This window comes from Canis lupus, chromosome X, assembly GCF_011100685.1.
Source record: "Canis lupus familiaris isolate Mischka breed German Shepherd chromosome X, alternate assembly UU_Cfam_GSD_1.0, whole genome shotgun sequence".
In the NCBI taxonomy this organism is placed as follows: domain Eukaryota; kingdom Metazoa; phylum Chordata; class Mammalia; order Carnivora; family Canidae; genus Canis; species Canis lupus.
Window position 1 is genome coordinate 53,346,270 of NC_049260.1, and position 19,704 is coordinate 53,365,973.

At 50.3% G+C, this 19,704-nt stretch overlaps 1 protein-coding gene across 9 annotated transcripts in view; it reads left to right on the forward strand.

The window, feature by feature from the left end:
* The window catches only part of STARD8 (StAR related lipid transfer domain containing 8), an 83,003-nt gene that overhangs the window by 32,144 nt on the left and 31,155 nt on the right, over positions 1-19,704 (forward strand). For 5 of the 9 annotated variants that reach the window (XM_038587608.1, XM_038587609.1, XM_038587612.1 and 2 more), the window contains exon 1: positions 16,153-16,363. The exons of 1 other annotated variant lie outside the window; for it this stretch is intronic. Coding sequence is in view for 2 of the 8 variants with exons in the window: in XM_038587605.1 (XP_038443533.1) it covers positions 8,730-8,847 (118 nt within the window). In the remaining 6 variants the exon portion in view is untranslated. Of the gene's footprint in view, positions 1-8,636; positions 8,848-16,152; positions 16,364-18,478; positions 18,533-19,704 lie in introns of those variants that run through there. 3 more of the 9 variants (XM_038587605.1, XM_038587606.1, XM_038587614.1) reach the window with 2 other exon arrangements.

The window sequence follows — 19,704 nt, forward strand, 5'->3', positions numbered from 1 at the left end:
GTGGGAATATAAGAAACATGAGGTTGTGGTTCAACAAGTTATTGTGAGTCTTGCTGAGCAAGGAGAGGAAGGAGAGAGGAAGAGAAAAATAGTGGGGGCCAGAAAAGGGGAAAAAAGGAAGAAGGAAGGTTAAACCAGGCAGATGGAGAATATTCAGAGTTGTAGGCTCAGTAAGGGCTGAACGTAGCAAGTCAGCAGTGTCTCATTGCATGCAGGACATCTAGCTACCTTCTAAGTTCCCACCAGCTATGCTGTCCAGTTTCTTTTAGACTCTGCACATGCGAGCCAGTCCTTCTTAGCAGATGCAGTATTTTTCCACATCATTGTTTGGGGAAGTTGCCCTGGACAGTAGGCTTTGCCTCAGATTTTGGCACATGAGGGCACCATACGGCCTGGACTGGTTGTCAGAGTGGGCATGCACTCGCTCTCCAGCCATGATCCAATTTTAGGCACATGGTCACATTGTGAGGTGAACTCAGCCCATTTTACGTACGAGGGCTAATATCACTTGCCAATGAAAATAATAACAACCAAAAGAATAATACAGATATCTACGTATGTATCAAGAACACATAGTTTGCGCTGATGAACAACGGGGCCCCAGGGCCCGACCGCCTATATTCAAATCCCTATTGCACCTCTCATCAGTGGTGTGATCCTGGGCAAGTTGCTTAACTTCTCTGTCAGTGTCCTTACCTGTAAAGTGGGGATGATGATAATACCTTCTTGAGAAGATTTGTAAGGATCAGGTGAGTTTACCCAGGCAGAGCCTTGGAACAATTCCTGGCATGTAGTTTTCTTTTTTTTTAATTTGTTATTTATTTATGATAGTCACACACACAGAGAGAGAGAGAGAGGCAGAAACATAGGCAGAGGGAGAAGCAGGCTCCATGCACCTGGAGCCCGACGTGGGATTTGATCCCGGGTCTCCAGGATCGCGCCCTGGGCCAAAGGCAGGCGCTAAACCACTGCGCCACCCAGGGTTCCCCTGGCATGTAGTTTTCAACAGATAGTAGCTACAATTGACTTCAGCATTATGGGCTGGGCACTGCTCTAAAAGTTTTATTTGTATCACAGTGGTGTATAACAATCACTCAGAAGGCAACTGTGAGACCCAGGTGCAAGAAGAACATAGTCCATTATCCTTGACATTTTTCTTAGATGCAGAGCCTTTCCTCCAGCCCAGACTGAATTCAATGTAGAACTCCCATATATAGAACAGAGAAAAAGTAACATGGCTCTGATTTCACCAATGTTGGGTAGGAGTGGGGGTCTAGAGCCTCCTGGTTCAGCCTTTATGTATTCTCGCCTTGCCCAACATCCTCAAGGTAGGCCTTGAAGGTCTTCTCTGGTCACAGTGAGGAGCGATCTGCAAGCCTGCTGATGTAATCCCTCCAACCTTTTTATGCTCAGATGAAGGTATCATGAACCCAAAAGGGTGAGTAACATGCCCAAGGTTGGCCAGCTAGTCAAAGGCAGAGGGGGGTGGAGGTGGCATCACTAGGCATGGAGGGCATAACTTAGTGGAGAAGAAAAGCCTCCTTGGTTAAGCTAGAACACAGAACATGCTAGGCTCGGGCAGAGAACAGCTAGGAAAGGACGGTGAGCAGGCGGGAAGGGGAGGCTGAGCCAGAAGCCCTGGCCCTGAGTCTTGTGTGTGAGCCAGACCCTGTGAACCCTCCTATCCTACTGGAGCCACCCTAGACTTCAAGACAATAGGACAATGCCCTACTGTTGTGGGGCCTCTCACTGCACAGGTGTTGGGGTTCTGTTTTGACAAGGGATGTAGTCCCCTGTCCCTAAGGGTTCCAGTCTGGGGAATGCATCTGACCTGGGGCTAAATTTGCCATTCTGGCCTTCTGATTGGACTCTCAGCCTTAACTGGGCATTTTTTTAGAAGGCTTCTTTGCCTCCAGGATTCCGGGATGGCAGCCAGGCTTCCAGCCCATTGTTGTCAGGGAAGTGCGGGAGAATGGCCTGATGCTCGGCCCCTGGTCCAGCTCTGCATGTGGGCACCCCTATCCGTTCAAGGTGTGCTGCTCTTTAATCTAAGAAGCTATGTTTTGCCAGCTTTTACTTCCAGGCTTTAGCATGGGTTACCTGAGGAAATCACATAGAGGAAAAAAGTACAGGAGAAGTTCCTCCTAGAGAACCTTGGGACTTCTCTGGAATCCCTTCTTCTGACCTAATCACTTGATCAGCCCAGGCCCCATGAGAGCTCTAGAAGACTGTATTTTCCAGAGGCAAATATGGGTGGGCAAAGCATGGTTGCAGTTGACTCTGAGTTGCTTGCCCCTCCCTGGATAGGCCTCAAGATTTTCATCTGGACCATGATGGGGTGGAGCGGATGCTCTCTGAGGGCCCACCAACTCCAGGGCGGTCTTCCATGGAAGTCCCGCACCACTTGGGTGCTCTCTCATGCACTGGTCTAGAATCCCGTAGGAACATACCAGCTGATGGATGGAAATAAAGCCTGCCCACGGCCATGGTTTGCTGGCCCTTTGGACCAGTCACAAGAGGGGGGGGATGCAGGAGGCAGATTAAGGACTCCTAACCTGCAAACTACTCCTCTGACATAAAAGCAGCTTTTGCTCATAGCAAGACCAGTTGCTCAAATAGACAGAGCCCTGATCCGCTAAGCCATAGTGCAAGATGCACGTTACTGTGGGCTGGGTGCTGCACCCTGCCAGATGATGGGAAGTGGAGGAGGGGCTTTCTGAGAGTTCACCAGGGTAAAGGTGCATGTACTAATGCTGGGGAGTGGGGATGGGGGGATGGCTGGGGGTGGAGCCAGATAAAGGCAGAAAGATTCAATGAAGATTCGAACTATACAGCATACATGATTCAGGGGCGGGAAGAAAGAAGTAAAGCAGGGTGAAGGGCTAAGGGGCAATCTTGTCATTGATAAAGGCATCTCACCGATACTTTTACCTCTGATCCATATAACATCTTAGGGAGGTAGGTGTTATTGTCTCCATTTAACAAGTGAGGAAACTGAGACCCAGAGAGGTGATATGACATGTCATCAAGTGTTAAAGCTGGTGTCCAGCAGGCGCCTGGGTGGCTCAGTCTGTTGAGGATCTGCCTTTGGCTCAGGTTATGATCCTGGGGTCCTGGGATCGAGCCCTGCGTGCTTGGCGCTCCCTGCTCAGTGGAGAGTCTGCTTCTCCCTCTGCCTCTGCCCCTCCCCCACACTCTTGTGAACACTCATGCTTTCTCTCACAAATAAATAAAATCTTTTTTTTTTTTTTAAAGCTGGTGTTCAAACCCAAGGATGCTTTGAGAGTTTCAGTGCAGTGCTCAGGGATTCCTTTCCTCTCTCTGGAGCTGATAAAATCCATACATGGATACACTACTGCTTCCCATCCAGCATCCCTCTTACTAAGCCTTGGCTGCAAGGGCCTAGGAATTATCTTTCCCATTTTATAAAGGCCCAGAAAAGGTGAATGATTGTTCTGGAGTCTCAGGCAGGGCGAGATAGGGGAGAGGCTGAGGTTCAGGCCCCTCAGCTACCTGCCTTTACCTGAGAAGCTGCAGAATGCTGTAGCACTCTCACTGCCATTTTCTCTGCATCTCGTCATTTTGCACTTACTTATCTCAAGCTGTGTTTGCAGGGTAGAAAAAAAAACTATTTCTATTTTCTAGGCTCTGTAACTTGTCAAAGGTCACACAGCTACTGAATGGTGGAACCAGGACTTTCAGACCAGAGCTGTGGCCAAACTCCCCTCTGCTTTCCCACAAAGTGCATTTGGCCAGTAAGAGGTGGATGAAGAGTTCATTGAAGCATAAATATTGAGACTAAAAGCAGCAAACTCTAACCCCTTGGGATGACAGACCCTTCACTCTTTTCCATATGAACCTCTGAATTGCAGAGGCAGTCCTGGGGCCTTTGAGGGAGAAACACAGAATCCATTGAGTTCAATTCTCCAGAGCATACCCCAGAGCTGCCAGTTCCTGTGGCTCATGAGATGTCTCATCAACCCAAATGTCCTTGTGGTCAGGGTGCCAGGTTTAGTCTAACCACACAAATGGTGGGATGGTGGAAGAGAGGGCAGGGTTCTCTCTCTTCCCCTCTCACTACCTGTGGTTGCATTTCATGTTTGGTCATTGAGTCACCTTTCACGTTCCTCTATCCCAATGACATCAGGGAAAGAAAATCCAAAATTTCTCAGCAACCATTTGGCATGGTTGAGGCTGCTTTGGGGCCACTTGCTCACTCATTCTCTCAATTGTCATCAGTACTTTAGTGAATGTTCCCTAAGTGCCAACTCAATGCCAAACTCCTTCCTGAGCAACGGATATACCATGAGTAAACACAGCTTTCAGGCAATTCACACTCTTATTGGGCAGGAAGACATCTAGATAACTAAACTCAGTATAGAATGATTGCTGATATAACTGAGCTGCGGAAGCACTCAGATGTGGAATGGCTTATGGTATTCATCGGAAAGTCTACAGGGCTATGTAGGACGTTGCCAGGTGCAGGAGATAGGGCAAATAAGTTAGTCTCTTTGTACCTCTGTTCTCTCAATGGCACAGTCACAATACCTGCAGGGTTTCTGTAAGGAGTCCATGAATTAAAATGCGCAAACAGTTGAGAACAGTGCCGGGCACACAGAAAGCTCCATATAAGTGTTTGTGTTTGTAAAATAAGTCAAAAGAAATAAGAATGAGTGTTTTTGTGACAGAGGAGATCACATGTACCACGTTTGGAAGGTTAATGACATATTGGGTGTTCTGGGAAAGCCAGCTGACTTGGCTGTGGGACCTTGTGCAGAGCTTTGAATGTCAATGTTAGAGGCATGGACTTGTCCCTGTGTATGATGTGCAGCCATTTCTGAAGCTGGACCTTTGCCACAGAGAGTGGCAGAGGATTCCCGTGTGAAATGCTAGTGCTCTGTCTACCAGCCCAGCAGGTGCTAGGTCTAAGAGACTGCCACAAGCCAGGGCAGTCAGTTGCCACAGATGAATGGAAGACAAGCCCTACCTGCAGCCCAGACCCTGGCTTAGCATCATCTGGGAAAGGGTGAGTCAGTGGGAGAGACACTGTGTACCTGCCCTCAAGGAGCTGCTCATCTAATTGGAGTAAGTCCTGCTTCTGCCGAGAATCAACTCAATCATCCTGGTAGAAGGTAGAGATGTGTGGGTAAGAGTCTCCTTCATGGCCTGAGAGGCAGCATGTGTAGCGGTTACCAGCCAAGGCTGACAGGCTGTTGGGTTTATTTTTTTTATTTTTTTAAGATTATTTATTTATAAGAGACACAGAGAAAGAGAGAGAGAGAGGCAGAGACATGGGCAGAGGGAGAAGCAGGCTCCTCGCAGGGACCCCAATGTGGGACTTGATCCCGGTTCCCGGGATCATGCCCTGAGCAAAAGGCAGACGTTCAACCGCTGAGACACTCAGGCGTCCCTGTTGGGGTTTAAAACCTAGTGGTCACTTACGAATTGTGTTACCTGGAGCTAATTGCTTAACCTCTCTGTGCTACAGTTCTCCCACTGGAAAATTAGGCAATGCTGATAATTTTACCTCCTCATAGGAGTGTCACAATGATTTAGTCATATGTGGAAAGTGCTCAGAATGTTGGCTCATAAGAAACACGTCGTTAACATTAGCTGTTCTCAGTGACTAAGGGCCCAGCATGTGCTAGGTATGTGGTACCTCTGGGGTAAAAGGCAGTGGCTTGGCACACACAAATGCCCAGGATCAATGTAGCCCATCTTCTTGGAGCATCAACTTTCCTCAAAGGCTTAAAGGAGAAAAGCCCCCATTTTAGAAGAAAACAACATGGATGCATACCGGAGTTAACCAGGAAATTCAAGTACATGTTTCAGATAAGAGGGACTTCAAAGACATCCTCTGCATAGAGACAAAGCTTCCCGTTATGTCTCCAGCTCCCTAATGGTTTCTATGCATTCTTCCCCCCAACCCTTAGGGACACTTGGGTACAAATGTTCCAGCCACACAGACACATGTGAGCTCAGATAACTTTAACAATGGCTCATTCTCTGGGGTAAAGATGATCACCGTCAGGATATGGGTGAAAACTGAGGTTTGGGGTTCAAATTCTGCCACCGTCACTTATTAGCTGCGTGAACTTAGGCAAGTCACGTTACCTTTGTCATCCCTCAGTTTCTCCATCTGTGAAAAGAGGGTGATGGTGACGATGATGAGAATAGCAACAAGGAACCTACTTCAGAGGGTTGTGGTAAAAACTCAATAGACGAATAACCACAAAACACTTGGAACAAGGCTGGGCAGATAGTGCTCAGTGCACAATAGCTTTTGTTAAATCTGTTCTCACATTCCTTCCCACAACAACACTGGCAGGTAGGTGTCCTCCTGTCAGTTTTATGAAGGAGGAAATTGAAGCTGTAAGAGGTTAGATCACATGCCCCCCTCCTCTCTGCTGATCGAGGGCATTCCTGCGCTGGGGGGAAGGTGGGAATAAATGAGCTCTGAGGCCTTTTCCAGTAACAAGGTTCCGTGATTCAAGGTAAACTTAAGAGCCCTTTCGTACCACTGTTCTGGCTGGGGCTGAAGCAGCAGAACTCAGGAAAGGGAGGGACTAGCCAGGGAGGGAGATGCCTTAGCAGGGTAGGAAATGGCTGCTGCCGCCCTTCCTTCTAGGCTGCCGCTCTGAGAGGCTGGGTCCTTGCACTCCCACCCCACCAGAGAGCAAAAAGGAAACTCCTGTGCTTGGAGGAAGCTGACTGGGGCCTCCTCTTCCTCAGAGAGGAGCTTGCCCCTGGGGCAGAGGCAGTGCAGCAAGGCTGCTAGAAACTCAGAAGTCAAAGGCTTGGCACTACAAAGCTGAGCACAGACAGGGGCCTCCCAGTGGCTGCTTCTCCTGGCTGAGCTTATCCAGAGTGGGGATTGCCCATAGGCCAGAGGGTTCTGGGGGAGAGGAGTGAGCTCACCACTGATTCATGAACAAATGGGGGGAAAGAATCCATTAAGTAACACGGCCTTGTAGAAAGAGGAGTAGACAAGAGATCTATCTTGACTGTGAAACAGACTCACCATGCGATGAGCAAGTTCTCTTCCCTATGGGTAGAATACAGTCACTCAATGCTTTGTGAACACCTACCATGTGCCAGCACTGCCCTGTGGCCTAGGGTGACACACATGGAGATCGACATGTTAATTTCTCATTCCTTTCCAGCTTTGACATGGAGTCTATGAAAAGTGAGTGCAAATCTCATGCAAGTAAACACATGCCAATTCACAAACTCCTCTTCCTTTTCCTAGCCTGTCCCTCACAAATGGTGCTGCTTGGCCTTAGCTAGTGGCACAAGGTATGGAGATGGTAAAGGGAGGGGCTGTGACCTTCACCTGTGTATCTCTTTATCATCATTCTGATTGAGTCATGGGATTATTATTTTTTTTACATTTTTTATTTAAATTCAATTTGCCAACATATATGGTATAATAACACCCAGTGCTCATCCCATCAAGTGCCCCCCTCAGTGCCCATCACTCAGTCACCCCATCCACCCACCCACCTCCCCTTTTGCAACCCTTTGTTTGTTTCCCAGAGTTAGGAGTCATGGGATTATTATCCTCATTTTACAGGTGAGGAAATGGAGGTTCAGAGAGGGCTTTGTCCAGTTAGTACAGAGCCACTATTAGAATCTTGCCTTCTTACTGGCCACCACCAGGAGTGGAAGTGGCCAGGTCTGAGAACTGGTGACTTTCTGCCTTTCCCCCATTGTAAACAAAGGCATATAGAACTCCCCACCACCCCCAAATTGGGAAATGCAAGTTTATTTGCTGTGGGCGGAGGTTAGGGGTAAGGCAAAGAGTCATGTAATTTAGGGTCCTGGTCCAGGCTTTCTTTGTGGTAGATCTCCAGTGCTGAACCTTTGAGAGTAAAAGTTAATCTTTCTTTACGGGGACTGTACTCCGTGCCAAGCACCGTGCTCAACTACTTTAGAGCCTCATCGCAGGACTGCAACAGAGATAATTGTCCCACTGAGACAGTAACTAAGTCATTTACATTCTTGGGCCTCAGTTTTGCTTCTCTAATGTAAGAGAGTCTCTAAGAAAGGAATGCTTCTGCTCCCAAGGTCCAGGATATTCTTGGTACTAGAAGGATTTCCAGGTGTTGTTGCTGGAACCCAGGGTTCTACTGCTCTGGTGAGACACAAAGTAGAGCTGGGAGGGTGGTAAGAAGCAGGGCATGGAGGAGGTTGTGGGTGAGCGAGTCAGTTAGTCCCCCAAGCTGGCCGGGGCCATGGTTCCCCTCTCCATCTGGCTGTTCCAGAATGTCTTCTGCCATGGAACATGGCTGGTGAGATCTGGAGGAAACAGGAGGTGGAGGGGCTGACCTAGTGATAAGACCTTCACTATCTTGCACTGGCATGGGACCGCAAAAAGGAGTTGGCTCAGGGGTGAGACCCGCTGGAATAGGGGGCCAATATGGAAAAGGCCGGAGGGTCACTTCAATCCAGGGGAGGAGGCCCATGGCAACGGGAGAGGGCAGACTAGCGGCGCTAAACGACTTGAGGCCAGTGTAGGATAGAGAAGGGGGGCTTCCTGCTCCAGGTGGGGGCGTGGAACTTTCCAGTCGCCACTGAGGAGGCGGGGCAACCCAGGCCGTCATTCCCTCAGCCCCTCCCTGCCTACCCCTGCGCCAGAGCCGCCGTCCTCCCTGCCTGTCGTTCTGTCTGGGTGCGACCCCCGCCCTCCCCAGGAGCCAGTGCTCTGCCTCGGAGTCTCCGGCGGACGCATGGCCGAAGCGCGGGGCGGGGGACCAGCTTCGAGGCTCCCAAAGCCCTGGACGTGGATGCCGTGGAAGCCTAGGGCCGTGAAGGGCACCCGCTGGGGCCCCCCGCGCTGGAAGCCAGGTGAACAGAGCGGGGGCAGACCCCTGCGGGGGGGTCAGGGCCCAGGGGCGCTGCCATCGGGCTAGGCGAAATGCGAGCCGCCCTCGCCTCCGTGTCTCTGGTGGCAGCCTCATTTTCATCTCTGTCCTCTGTCCATTTTTGTCTGAATTTCACCCCTGGCTGGCACTCCGGTTTTTTTTCCGACCTGCCACCCTTGCACCCCTGCTTTCATCTAACGCTTAGCCAGCTCTTGCTCTTTCTCAAGGTCTGTCCATCTGGATTCTCCTCACCCACCTCCTCTCCCGCTGCTTTCATCCTCCGCTCAAAGGAGGATGCTCGTGAGCATGTAGTAGGCATTTAATTAGTGGTATGTCCCTCCCCCCCTAGTCCTCCAGCACTTTCTTTGTCTCTGCCTCTGGCGTCACACTTCCACCCTCCTGTCTATCTTCCTGTCCCGCTGTATGTCTGACCCTCGGCTTACATTTTTGCTTTGACCCACCCTCTCTGCCCTTCTATCCCTCTTTTTGTCTCCTCATCCTTGGGTCTTACTTCCTAGCTGGTAGCTCGCACACCCCCTATCACTCCAGGGGACCCTGACTGCTTCACTCTCTCCCCTTGTTGCATGACATGGCCCAGACACCCTGGCAGCACCTTTGGAGTCACCTTGAATTGCCTCAAAACTCCATCCCAAGGCCTCTTTCCATTCCACAGGTCTCCCAGACTAGCTGGCACTTTGTCTTTTTAAAAACTGAAAAAAATGTGTTTCTCTGAGCACTTAAAAAAAATTCCAGGCCCTGATGCTTCCTTTCCCCCAGTAAGTTCTCCCTTGCTCCTGGCAGGTAGGAGACAGCAAAATGGGTTGGGTTTCTCAGCATAGGTTTGTCATGGAGCATAACCACACTTTAAAGGACAGGGCCCACAGAAATCCCTCAGAGCCGACACTCTGACTGTACACATGTGGACCCTGAGGCCCAGAGAGAGCCAGACTCTGAGCCAGGTCACACAGTTCCTCGGTGATAAAAGGAGGGTAGAAGCCAGAGCTGTAGGGTCCTGGTCCCTGATCCAGGAGCCACTTTCCTGGTGTTTCATAGGGGTCTGTTGATCCAGAGATATCAAGTATCCCACCTGGGAGCCTTACTGCCCCCTCTGTCCCTATCCCCTGGGACCTGACCTGGCTACCCACCTGCCTGGGTTGGGCTGCTGTTGCCTCTTCCATTGGCATGAGAGCTCCATTGGCATGGGAGAGACCCTGACTGTTGGGCTTACCTGCCGTGTTCTCTACTCCAGCCTCCCCCACCAGTGCCTGGGTGCCCATGTGGACTGATGGGTTGATGCATATGTGTAGGGAACCCCTGGCTTTGGCTGAAGATCAACTCAGAATTTTTATTCAGTGAGAATGTGTGTGTGTGTGTGTGTGTGTGTAGAAGTGTGTGTCTGTGTGGGTAGCTATGCTTGGAGAAGGGCACACTGAGAGGGGCTTCAAGAGCCCAGACCCTTAGTTGAGTGGCCCTCAAGCCTCACCACACATCCTGTGCCCTCTCTGATGCATCCAGGGGCCTCTGAGGGCTATTCTTCAGGGGAAATAGGGTGGGTGGCCAGGGGATGGTTCTATCTGCTTCAATTGAGATTACCAAGCCCTAGAGACCCATAATCATAGGGTTGGACTGGGCCAGACCCTGGAGAGACCTGTGGAAGCTAGTCCTCCTCCCCCACCTTCCACCAGCAGCCCTCCAACCACGTGGGCACCGAATCTGGTTGCATTATGGGGTCAGCCATAATGCATGGATGGGGCAGCCTGTTGAGTGGGAAGGAAGAGCCCACCCTTTCTAACTCCCCCATCTCCTCCTCACTCTTTCTGTTTTGTCCCAGGAGTAGCTTCCCCTGAGAGACAAGTGGAAAGGTCCCAGGCAGGGGGACAGCATCCTGAGCTATGTTCAGAGGCTCTGTGTGTCCACTGCCACTAGGTGAGCTGGAGGTAGTACTGGAGGCAGGAGCCAGATCTCTAGACTTCTGGGTGGTTTGACCTCAGCATCTGCCCCCTACCACCCATCTCTTTCTCTACCTTTTATCTCAGCCTTCCTCCTTCTCACTTTCCTCTGTTCTTTCTCTTCATTCTCAGAGGACTCTTACACCCCCAAGTACTCCCTTCCTCTGCAAAAGCCCCACAGATGTTGGGCTTCTGGGAACCTCACCCCCCCACACACACAGGAACACATAGAAAAGCTCACAGAAGCAGAGAATGTTATGGAAAGAAGGTGCCCAGGGCGCCTGGGTGGCTCACCGCATTAAGCATCTGACTGTTGATTTTGGTTCAGGTCATGATCTCAGGGTTGTGAGATTAAGCCCCTCCCTCGCTCCATCCCCACCCTTAAAAACAAAAGGAAAGAAAGGATGTACCCAAGAAACCAGGACTCAGCTCTGTTTTTCCAGATGAGAAAATTGAGCTTGGCCAGGAAGGAGCAAGCTCAAGGGCTGAAACTAAGTCAGGCAGAGGGAAATGTTGTTGAGTGGTACAGGGAGGGTTCCTTTGGTCTCAGCTGCTTGTCACTGTGTGTGGGGTTAGAGTGAAGCAAAGCAATGGGGCTTGTGTTAGGAGTTGACTTGCTTTTGCTCATCTCCTCACTGCACCTTAACTGTCGTCTCTGAAGGGCAGGAATGGGGTGGGAGAATGGGAGTGGACATCCTGCTCTGGGTGTCTGTGCCAGGTTCACCAAGTGTTCAGCCCATCTGTTTGAACTGAGGCAGGCAGACCTCCCTGAGGAAATGGAGGAGGTGCTCCATTTGCCTGCCCTCTTTGAGATTGGCCAGGGGCCCATCGGGTGTGAAATGGGGCCCACCACACTGTCACAGCTCAGTGGGTCTGTTGTGTGGATGTTGGGGGGCCAGCTCTCCATCCACTGACACTTTGCCTAGTGTCTGTTGGCGAGATGGAGGCAAGACTCTTGAGCGTCTGGGGAGGAGTGGGAGGCAGGGACTGGGTGGGCCTGGGTCCTCCATCTCTAGCTGCCTAGTTCAAGTGCATGGAGGTTCATCATGAGCTTCCCCAAATATTCCTTTCAATAGTTCTGGGAGGCAGGTGAGACAGAAAAAGTACATCCATGTCCTAGCTTGGGGTGGCAGGAGGTGGTGTCAGAGAGACTAAGTGATCCCTAAAACTCCTGTGACTTGTGCCTGGCTCAGCCAGTACTCCAGCATTCCTCACAGCCAGTCCAGGTCTCCTAGCCCAGCACAGAGCTCCCCCTTTCGGGGTACTCTGGAGTGTGGGGGTGGGCACAGCTATAGTGGTCTCCTAGGCTGTGGGCTGAGAGGTGGTCTTTATGCTCCTCCTAGGACACAGCTCTGTCCCCCACTCCCACTTAGCAGTGCACAGTGGGGTGCCTGTTGCTCCTCACCTTTTCAAGCCCCTCCCACTACCAGATTCCTGCTTCCTACATCAGCCACTCTTACTGCAAATACCCCTGCCATGGCATGGCTTCTGAGACTTTTTTTTTTAATGAACTGTAACTATTTCATGTTGTGGGGATCGGATCCATAGTCCCCTTTCATGAAGCTGGGTGGGGACCCCCAAACCTTTAAAGAGCAGGCCTTTACCCTCCCAGGCTTGACTGGTGGGCTTTCAATGTGGTATGCGGGAATGTGTGTGCAAGTGTGAGGATATCTGTGGTCATGTGCTGTGCAGGGCTGGTCCAAGTCCATTTTCCCCTCATGGTTCCTACCCCCCCCCCACCCCCACTTCTTTCTTCTCAGCTGAGTTCCATGGATTATTTGCTGCTGCTCCTTTAGCTCCATGGAAAAAGAAGAGTGGAAGCACCTGTTTCATTACCTGCAGCCATTCCCTAGTGGGGCTCTGGATCTGCCTGCAACAGCCTGAAGAATCCCCATTCCTAGGCAGGGAGAGGTGTGGGGGCCATTATGAGTCCAGGTAGGCACTCACTGGGACCCAAATGTCTTGAGGTATGGCTCAGTAACAGCATCTGGAGTTTCTCTCTGCCACCTCCTAGAGGAGAGAGCTGATTGGCCTTGGAAAAAAGCTGAGCTGTCCAACACCTTCAGTGCCATCCCATCACCTGCCACCACCCTTTACAGCACACCCTCACACCCACTGTCTTCATTTTGCCTGCTAGTGGTTATGCGCTAGCCTCATTTCACAGATGAAGAAACTGATGGTTGGAGTGGCACAATAACTTCCCCTTGGTGACACAGCCAGCAAGTGGTAGAACTGGGAGTAGTACCCAACTTGCCTACTTCCTGATCCAGGGCTTTTTTCCCCATGGCTCAGTGTGTCTGTCACCACATCTAACAGTTAGGAGCACTTATCGTGAGTTAGCCACCATCCTAAGTGCAATTTAGCCTAGTGGATCCACTTAACAGCCATATAAAGGTCAGGGCTGTGATTATCATCCACAGTTCACAGGTGAGGAAACCGGGTCACAGAAAGTTGCAAAATAACTTGCCCAATGTCACACGACTAGTAAGTAGCAGAGTTGGGCTTTGTACATATGCCCTCTAACTTCAGAATCCATCATACTGCTCTTTGCATGACACAACTGGGCTTTGTTAGTGGCAGACAGAGGGAAGCCCCATGTCTAGGGCATAGAGATGCACACATGCACCCCAAGGCTTTTCCACCTGTCCTCAGACCACCCTCATGCACTCTACATTATCCTGCTTAGTGGCTGAACTGGCATCCATGGTAGTAGCAGCCGCAACAGCACTGTAAGACACACAGGCAATAATGGGGCCTGTGGGAAAAGGGACACCCAGGATCTAAAGGCTTCAGTTATTACCAGAGCCACTCAGGATGCAACCCAGAAAGGAGATTGTGTAAAGGTACCTTTGCCTCATTTGTTCCAGGAACCCTTACTGTAGATCTGTTTCATGCAAGACTCTGGCTTAGGTCAGGGCCTGCAGCTGGATCAGGGAGCAAGGATTAAAGGGAAAGAGCTATCTCCTTCTAAAGAGGCTGAGTTCTTGCTTTTCTGAAGTTCATGGGATAAGAGATGGAGATCAAGAAAGACCAAAACAAATAGCTTAGACATTGCTCGGGCTATTTTATTTTATTTTATTTTATTTGGCCCATTTTGAAATGTCACAAGGTGGGGATCCCTGGGTGGCACAGCGGTTTAGCTCCACCTTTGGCCCGGGGTGTGATCCTGGAGACCGGGAATCGAGTCCCACGTCGGGCTCCATGCATGGATGGGACTGCTTCTCCCTCTGCCTGTGCCTCTGCCATTCTCTCTCTGTGTCTCTCATGAATAAATAAATACAATCTTTAAAAAAAAAAGTCACAATGTGCATGGCATATATTAGGATTGTCGCTTTCCCTGACTATTGTGTTCACTTAGTCCTTCAAAAGATGTTTTTATTTAGTACCTACTCTATGCCAGGCATTGTGAAGTTCTTGTTCTACTCATTTATAGCAATTGCTTTTTTGTAGGTTTTGTACTTTCTATAGTTTTTTCTTTTTTAGTTTTCTGGTTTGATTATTGTTTATTTTTTAAAGAACTGAGTGTCTCAGAATCCATCATCTCTGAGTCAGTTAAATATATCTACTAAAAGGCTAGCGGGGTTTGGCTGTTATTTATATGATTGCAATTTCTTCATGGTTGTCCCTTGAATATCTTTAAACAGTACTGAGAAACTACTGTAGGCACCGTTCTTGGCACCATGAAGTGGATGGAATTGGCTGACATGGTTTCTTTTTTTTCTTTTCCTTTTTTTTTTATTCATGAGAGACAGAGAAAGGCAGAGACACAGGCAGACAGAGGAGAAGTAGGCTCCATCCAAGGAGCCCGATGTGGGACTCGATCCCAGAACTCCAGGATCATGCCCTGAGCTGAAGGCAGATGCTCAACCACTGAGCCACTCAGGGGCCCCTCTGACATGGTTTCTTTCCCTTAGGGAAGCTGTAAGGATCCTGCAGGAGCTGTGCTTTTATACCCTTTTAGGGTTTTCCAAAAGCAAGGTAAATTTGGCTCCAACTCAGGACCTTGGGGATGCTTACAAATATGACAGCCTAGCCTCAGGAAGGAGGTCGTCTACCTTCCCACCTGTTACAAGGGTTCCTGACTCTGGGTAGGATTTTGTTTCCAGAAGGGAGTTCTGGAGTATAGGTCTCATCTACACCCAAGACCCACAGGGACATGGCTCATCTTGAATGAAATGCCAACTCCAATCTTGCCATTGAGAGAAAAGGGGGGAGGGTGCACACTGGAGCTAGCCTTGCTTCATCATTTCTCCTCTGATTCTCATCAGGGCCAGCAAGGAAGGAAGACCAGAAGGTGGGTGGCACCTGGGACTATGTCTGTCTTTGCCATTGCCTGGGTGACCTTAACAAAGCTGTTGTCCTAATAAACATGAAGTCTTGCTCTTGTCTGTGTTGTGTGCTCTAGCAAACAAATGAGGTGGATGTGGGCCCTGCTTTCTAGGAACTTCAGCTTCCTAACCGATGTGCAGGTATGATCCCTATCATGGATCTGGTGGGTTCACTTGAGAGTCATCTCTTCTTAGTTTCTGTATTTGTAAATGTGGAGGATGGTGAATGGATGGCATGTTGTCTGTAGTACTCCCAGTCCTGGCTAATAGGAGGTCCTCAATTCAACAATGAAGTCATCATGGTTTTGAACTTGTATTGGGACCCTTGTGAAGAAAGGCAAGAGAGAAATCAAATCTTAACACTCTATTTATTATTGAATATAAACCAGCTTTCTGATGGTATTTGCTGTCACACTCTTGGGAGCCCTCGCCTGTCATGATCCATGCATATGCCCCAAGTTTTCCTGGCATTTCTCTGCGGAGGTAGAGTTTAGACTTGAGGGAGAGAGCTGGGGGTAGTGGGAAAGTTGCAGAATGCTGGGGCCTGTGCAAAGTGGGAGTGGCAACTTCCTGCTCAAGTATTTCATGTCCAAGATTCTCTCTTGGCTGTCCCTACTAATCAGAGATCTCACTTAAGTTGTCTTCTGAACTCCCCATAAATTATCCTCAGCAAGCCACTAAACCTTCACGTGCACATAGCACATGTATTTAAATCCCCCATAGAGTGCGAGGCACATTCAGAGTCCAATGAATAATAGTCTGTGCGTGTGGCCAGCTCGCTCCTTCACCCACGGTCGCTAGTTCTGGCTGTGACTTCTCCCCGCCTACCCCTCCCCACCAGCGGTGTGACCTGAGCAAGAGGCAGCAGCGCGGATACCGGAGGAGCTGGACGGCAGAGCCCCGCCCACCACGATCTGGGCCGCTTTCTGGGAAGTCCGGTGGGCCGGACTGTGCCCTCATTGGTCGAGGGGCCTGTAGGTGGGCGGGGCGTCCCTAGCGCCCGACTCGCCCCGGTTTCCTCCCCACCTGTGCGGAAAGTGGCCTCTGGTTGACAACAGCTAAGCAGCCTCGCGGCAGCTGCCCTTCTCACTGGCACCATTACCCTCGCCAGACCCCAGGCTCTGATCGTGTCCCGGACGGAGCAGTCCTTCCTGCACTCACTTCCTGCCCACTGGCCGCTGTGTCAGGGTCTCGAACCCAAAGTGGTGGACGGGGCCTCCAGGTAGGAGTTGGGGCGGCGTCAGGGAGAAATCCCGACCAACAGGGCAGGGCCTCTTGGGGCCCCTTGCCGGGCCTAGTCTCCGGCGCTCTCCAGCCCCCCCTCCCCCTGCTCTTAGCGGTTGGGCCAGGCAGCGCACGCAGGAGACGCAGAAGAAGCCAGCCGAGCCACCTTTGCCCCCAGGATTTGGGGTCAGAGTCGCCGAAACTGGGGGCCTCCCTGAGCCTGCGGGCAGCGCTTCTCCCCAGGGAAGCCCCGCGAGGAGGGTGGTAGAAGGCTTTCGGCCCGTTATCCGGGGGGCCTGCGGGAGTCCAGAGCCATAGCTCTGGGGCTTTGGAGGGGGACTGGAACTGGGCAGGGATGGCGGCCCTTTGGGCTCTGCGCCACCTTGCCTACCCTCTTCCTTCCTCTGCTTTTGAGGGCATTTCCAGGAATCCCCGGCGGCCCGTATGGGCTTTCCCCTTGGCCATTGTCCTCCCTTCTGGGAACCGCTGCAGACTTTCCTGGTGTTAAGGTAGCTGTGGGGATCAAGCGAAAACCTTTGAATAAGTCGCATCTTTCAGGGCTTAGTCTCCCCATGAAGTCCCAATTGGGTTTGGATTACTGAAGCTCTGAAGGAAGGCTTCCTTTTAGTGGCAGCTTTTGGGATTTCCAAATTATGTAGCCTGGGGTTCTCTCCATTTTTCTTCTCCTAAGTCTCTTTAAAGTGGAGCACTGAATTAGGACTCAGGAAACTGGGGTTCAATCATTAATTCATGTGACCTTGGGTGAGTCACGCTACTTCTGTGGGCCACAGTGTTTTCAACTGCACTTGTGCACATTCAGCCACACTCAAATTCAGATGGTGGGCTGGATTTCAGTATCTAAAGGACCAGTCTCTTCCATGACATTTTGACTTGTCCCACAGGTCCAGGCTCCTAACCCATGGGGAAAAGGTTGTCTTTGAGATGCTTGGGGAGACAGGACCTATGCAGATAGAAAGCTTTGTGGTGATTATGCAGCCAAACCAGCTGGAAAACTAGTAGTGGTGGGAAGGGCAAGCAGGACAACAGCCAGACTGAAGGTGGGAAGGAGTGGGGCCAACTCAGAGCCTGGGACTCCAGAGGTTGGGCTGGAGAAGCCTGGCTGCTCTGTGTCCCACTTGGAGTCCTGAGGTCTGCCTACCTAGGAGAAGAGGGTGATGAATCACACCCAGGGCTATTTTCAAACCCTAACTCCTAGTGTGGGAGCTGTTCCCGCCCCCAACTCTAAGGGTTCCTGTCTCCACCTACATCTTTTCTTCTTGCTCTCTGAATTTTCCCCCTCACTTCCATCTGCCTGGAATAAAGGATAGACGATTTCTATCTGGGGGATAGGAAGGCTGACAGCCCGAGGGCATAGAGGAAGAGGCACCTCTGCAGGTGGTTTATGAATGGTTGATGGAGCAAATGGGGAAGAGTGTGATGGGAACGATGGTGTTGGGGGCTTGGGGGTTCTTTCACCCTAAAGCTATAGCTGCCATAGCACTGGACATTCTGGGCTTGGTCCTCATTTCTGGGATTTGACCTTTGTCCAGTTTTGTTGTGGATTTGGGGTTTGAAATTTCTGCTCCCTGGACCTCTGTAATTAGGGCTAGGAAACACCACATGGACAGAATCCCATTTCCCCTCTTCCCTGGCCTTCTGTCCACCTCTTAAGCAACTCTTAGAGAAGTATGCTAAGCCTCACTGTGCATCTGCAGCTCCCCTCCCCTATCTGGAGAGGAGACAAGGTTGAGAGATTGGTGTTTAGAGCAAGAAGAGGGGCAGAAGGCGAACAAAGGGGCTGTGTGTCTTGTGCAAGTGCTGGGGAGTGGGGCATGAGTTGTGCAGGGTGGTTGGAGGGGCCTTCCCTAATAAAGCACACCTCCTGAGTTTGAGTTTAGGAGCAAAGAAAGTGCCACAAGGAGGCCTGAACATTGACCCTCTCTGCCTTCTTGAAGATTTGAAATTTTGTTCTTAAGACTAGGAATTGGAGAGGGAGCAGAGGGGACCGCTGGAGACAGCTACAGGAATACCCTGCAGCAACACAAAAGCAAGAAGGCTCCAGAGGAAGGAGAGGTTGGAGTCTCTAATCTGGATGCTGTCGCAGCTGCTGGTACTTTTCTGCCAGGACACTCTTGGAGTTCTCTGTTCCAGCCACAGGAAGTTCAGGGTCAGTGGATGGCAGTTTTAGTCAAAGCATAAAGCTTATCTTTTTTGGAGAAGGTGGGGCAAGGGGTCTTTGGCTGGAAGAAGGGACCACCTCAGGCTTGAATAAAAGAGAGAGAAGGTTTGGGTTTCAAGTTTGGGTAAGATTAAGTGTCTTGGCCCTGAACCATGGGCCTTTGGGAGGCTATTAACAGATAAAATAGAGATAAGAGATCTCAAAATCTGAGGGCTCTAGGATGGGAAGTGTGAGCTCCCCCATCCTACATCCCTGAACAAAATAGTTGAGCACAAGCTAGGCATAGAGTTGTTGGCATCAAGTGTTCATTAAGGCTCTTTTCCTCTGTGACCCATGGTCTTGGTTTGTGTGTATGTGAGGAGGGGGTGAGTAATTGAATTAGTCTGTTACAGGTTTGAAATGCTGTGTTGTGTGCTCAGTCTCCTCTTGCCCAGCCCTCCACCTTGGGAACTCACATGTCACTGGTTGCTGTCCCTGTTTACCCTGACCCTCAGGGTACTGATACAGCTAACTGGATGTTAAGTTCCTCAGGAGTGCAGGGTGATGTGGAGCAAAGCACAGGGGACTGGGAGCTGGACATATGGGAGGCTTAAATCCAGGCTCCGTTGCTCCCCTTGTGACCGCTCCGACTCTTGGTTTCTCCCCACTGTTTCCACCTTCCTGGATTGGATGAGGGGATCTATGGCTAATGCTTTGTACATTACCAAGTACTGTACAGATTGTCATTAAATTCAGGCCTGCCAGGTCTTATGGAGGATGTAGAGTGTAACCCCCACCTTCAGGGAGGCTACCATCAAGTATGGGGGTTCGTGGTACGAATAACGCGTGGCATACTAAGTCTTCACCTCAGCCAGCACTTTTTTAAAAAATGACTATGAAGCCTTTCAAACATATAGAAAAGTAGAGACAATTAGTGTAATAAGGTCCCACGTACTCATCACCCAACTTCAACAGCTGTTAGCTGTTGCCCGGCAGGTGGCCTGTCCTGCCAATTAACACCTCCATCTACTTCACCTTTCTTTGTTATTTCGAAACATCCCCAGGGCAGCTTGTCAATGTATCTCTAAGTAGTTCGATGTATATCTCTAAAAGATAAGAATTTGTAAAAAAAAAAAAAAAAAAAACAAAAAAAAGCCATTGTACCATTAGTCCATCTAGAA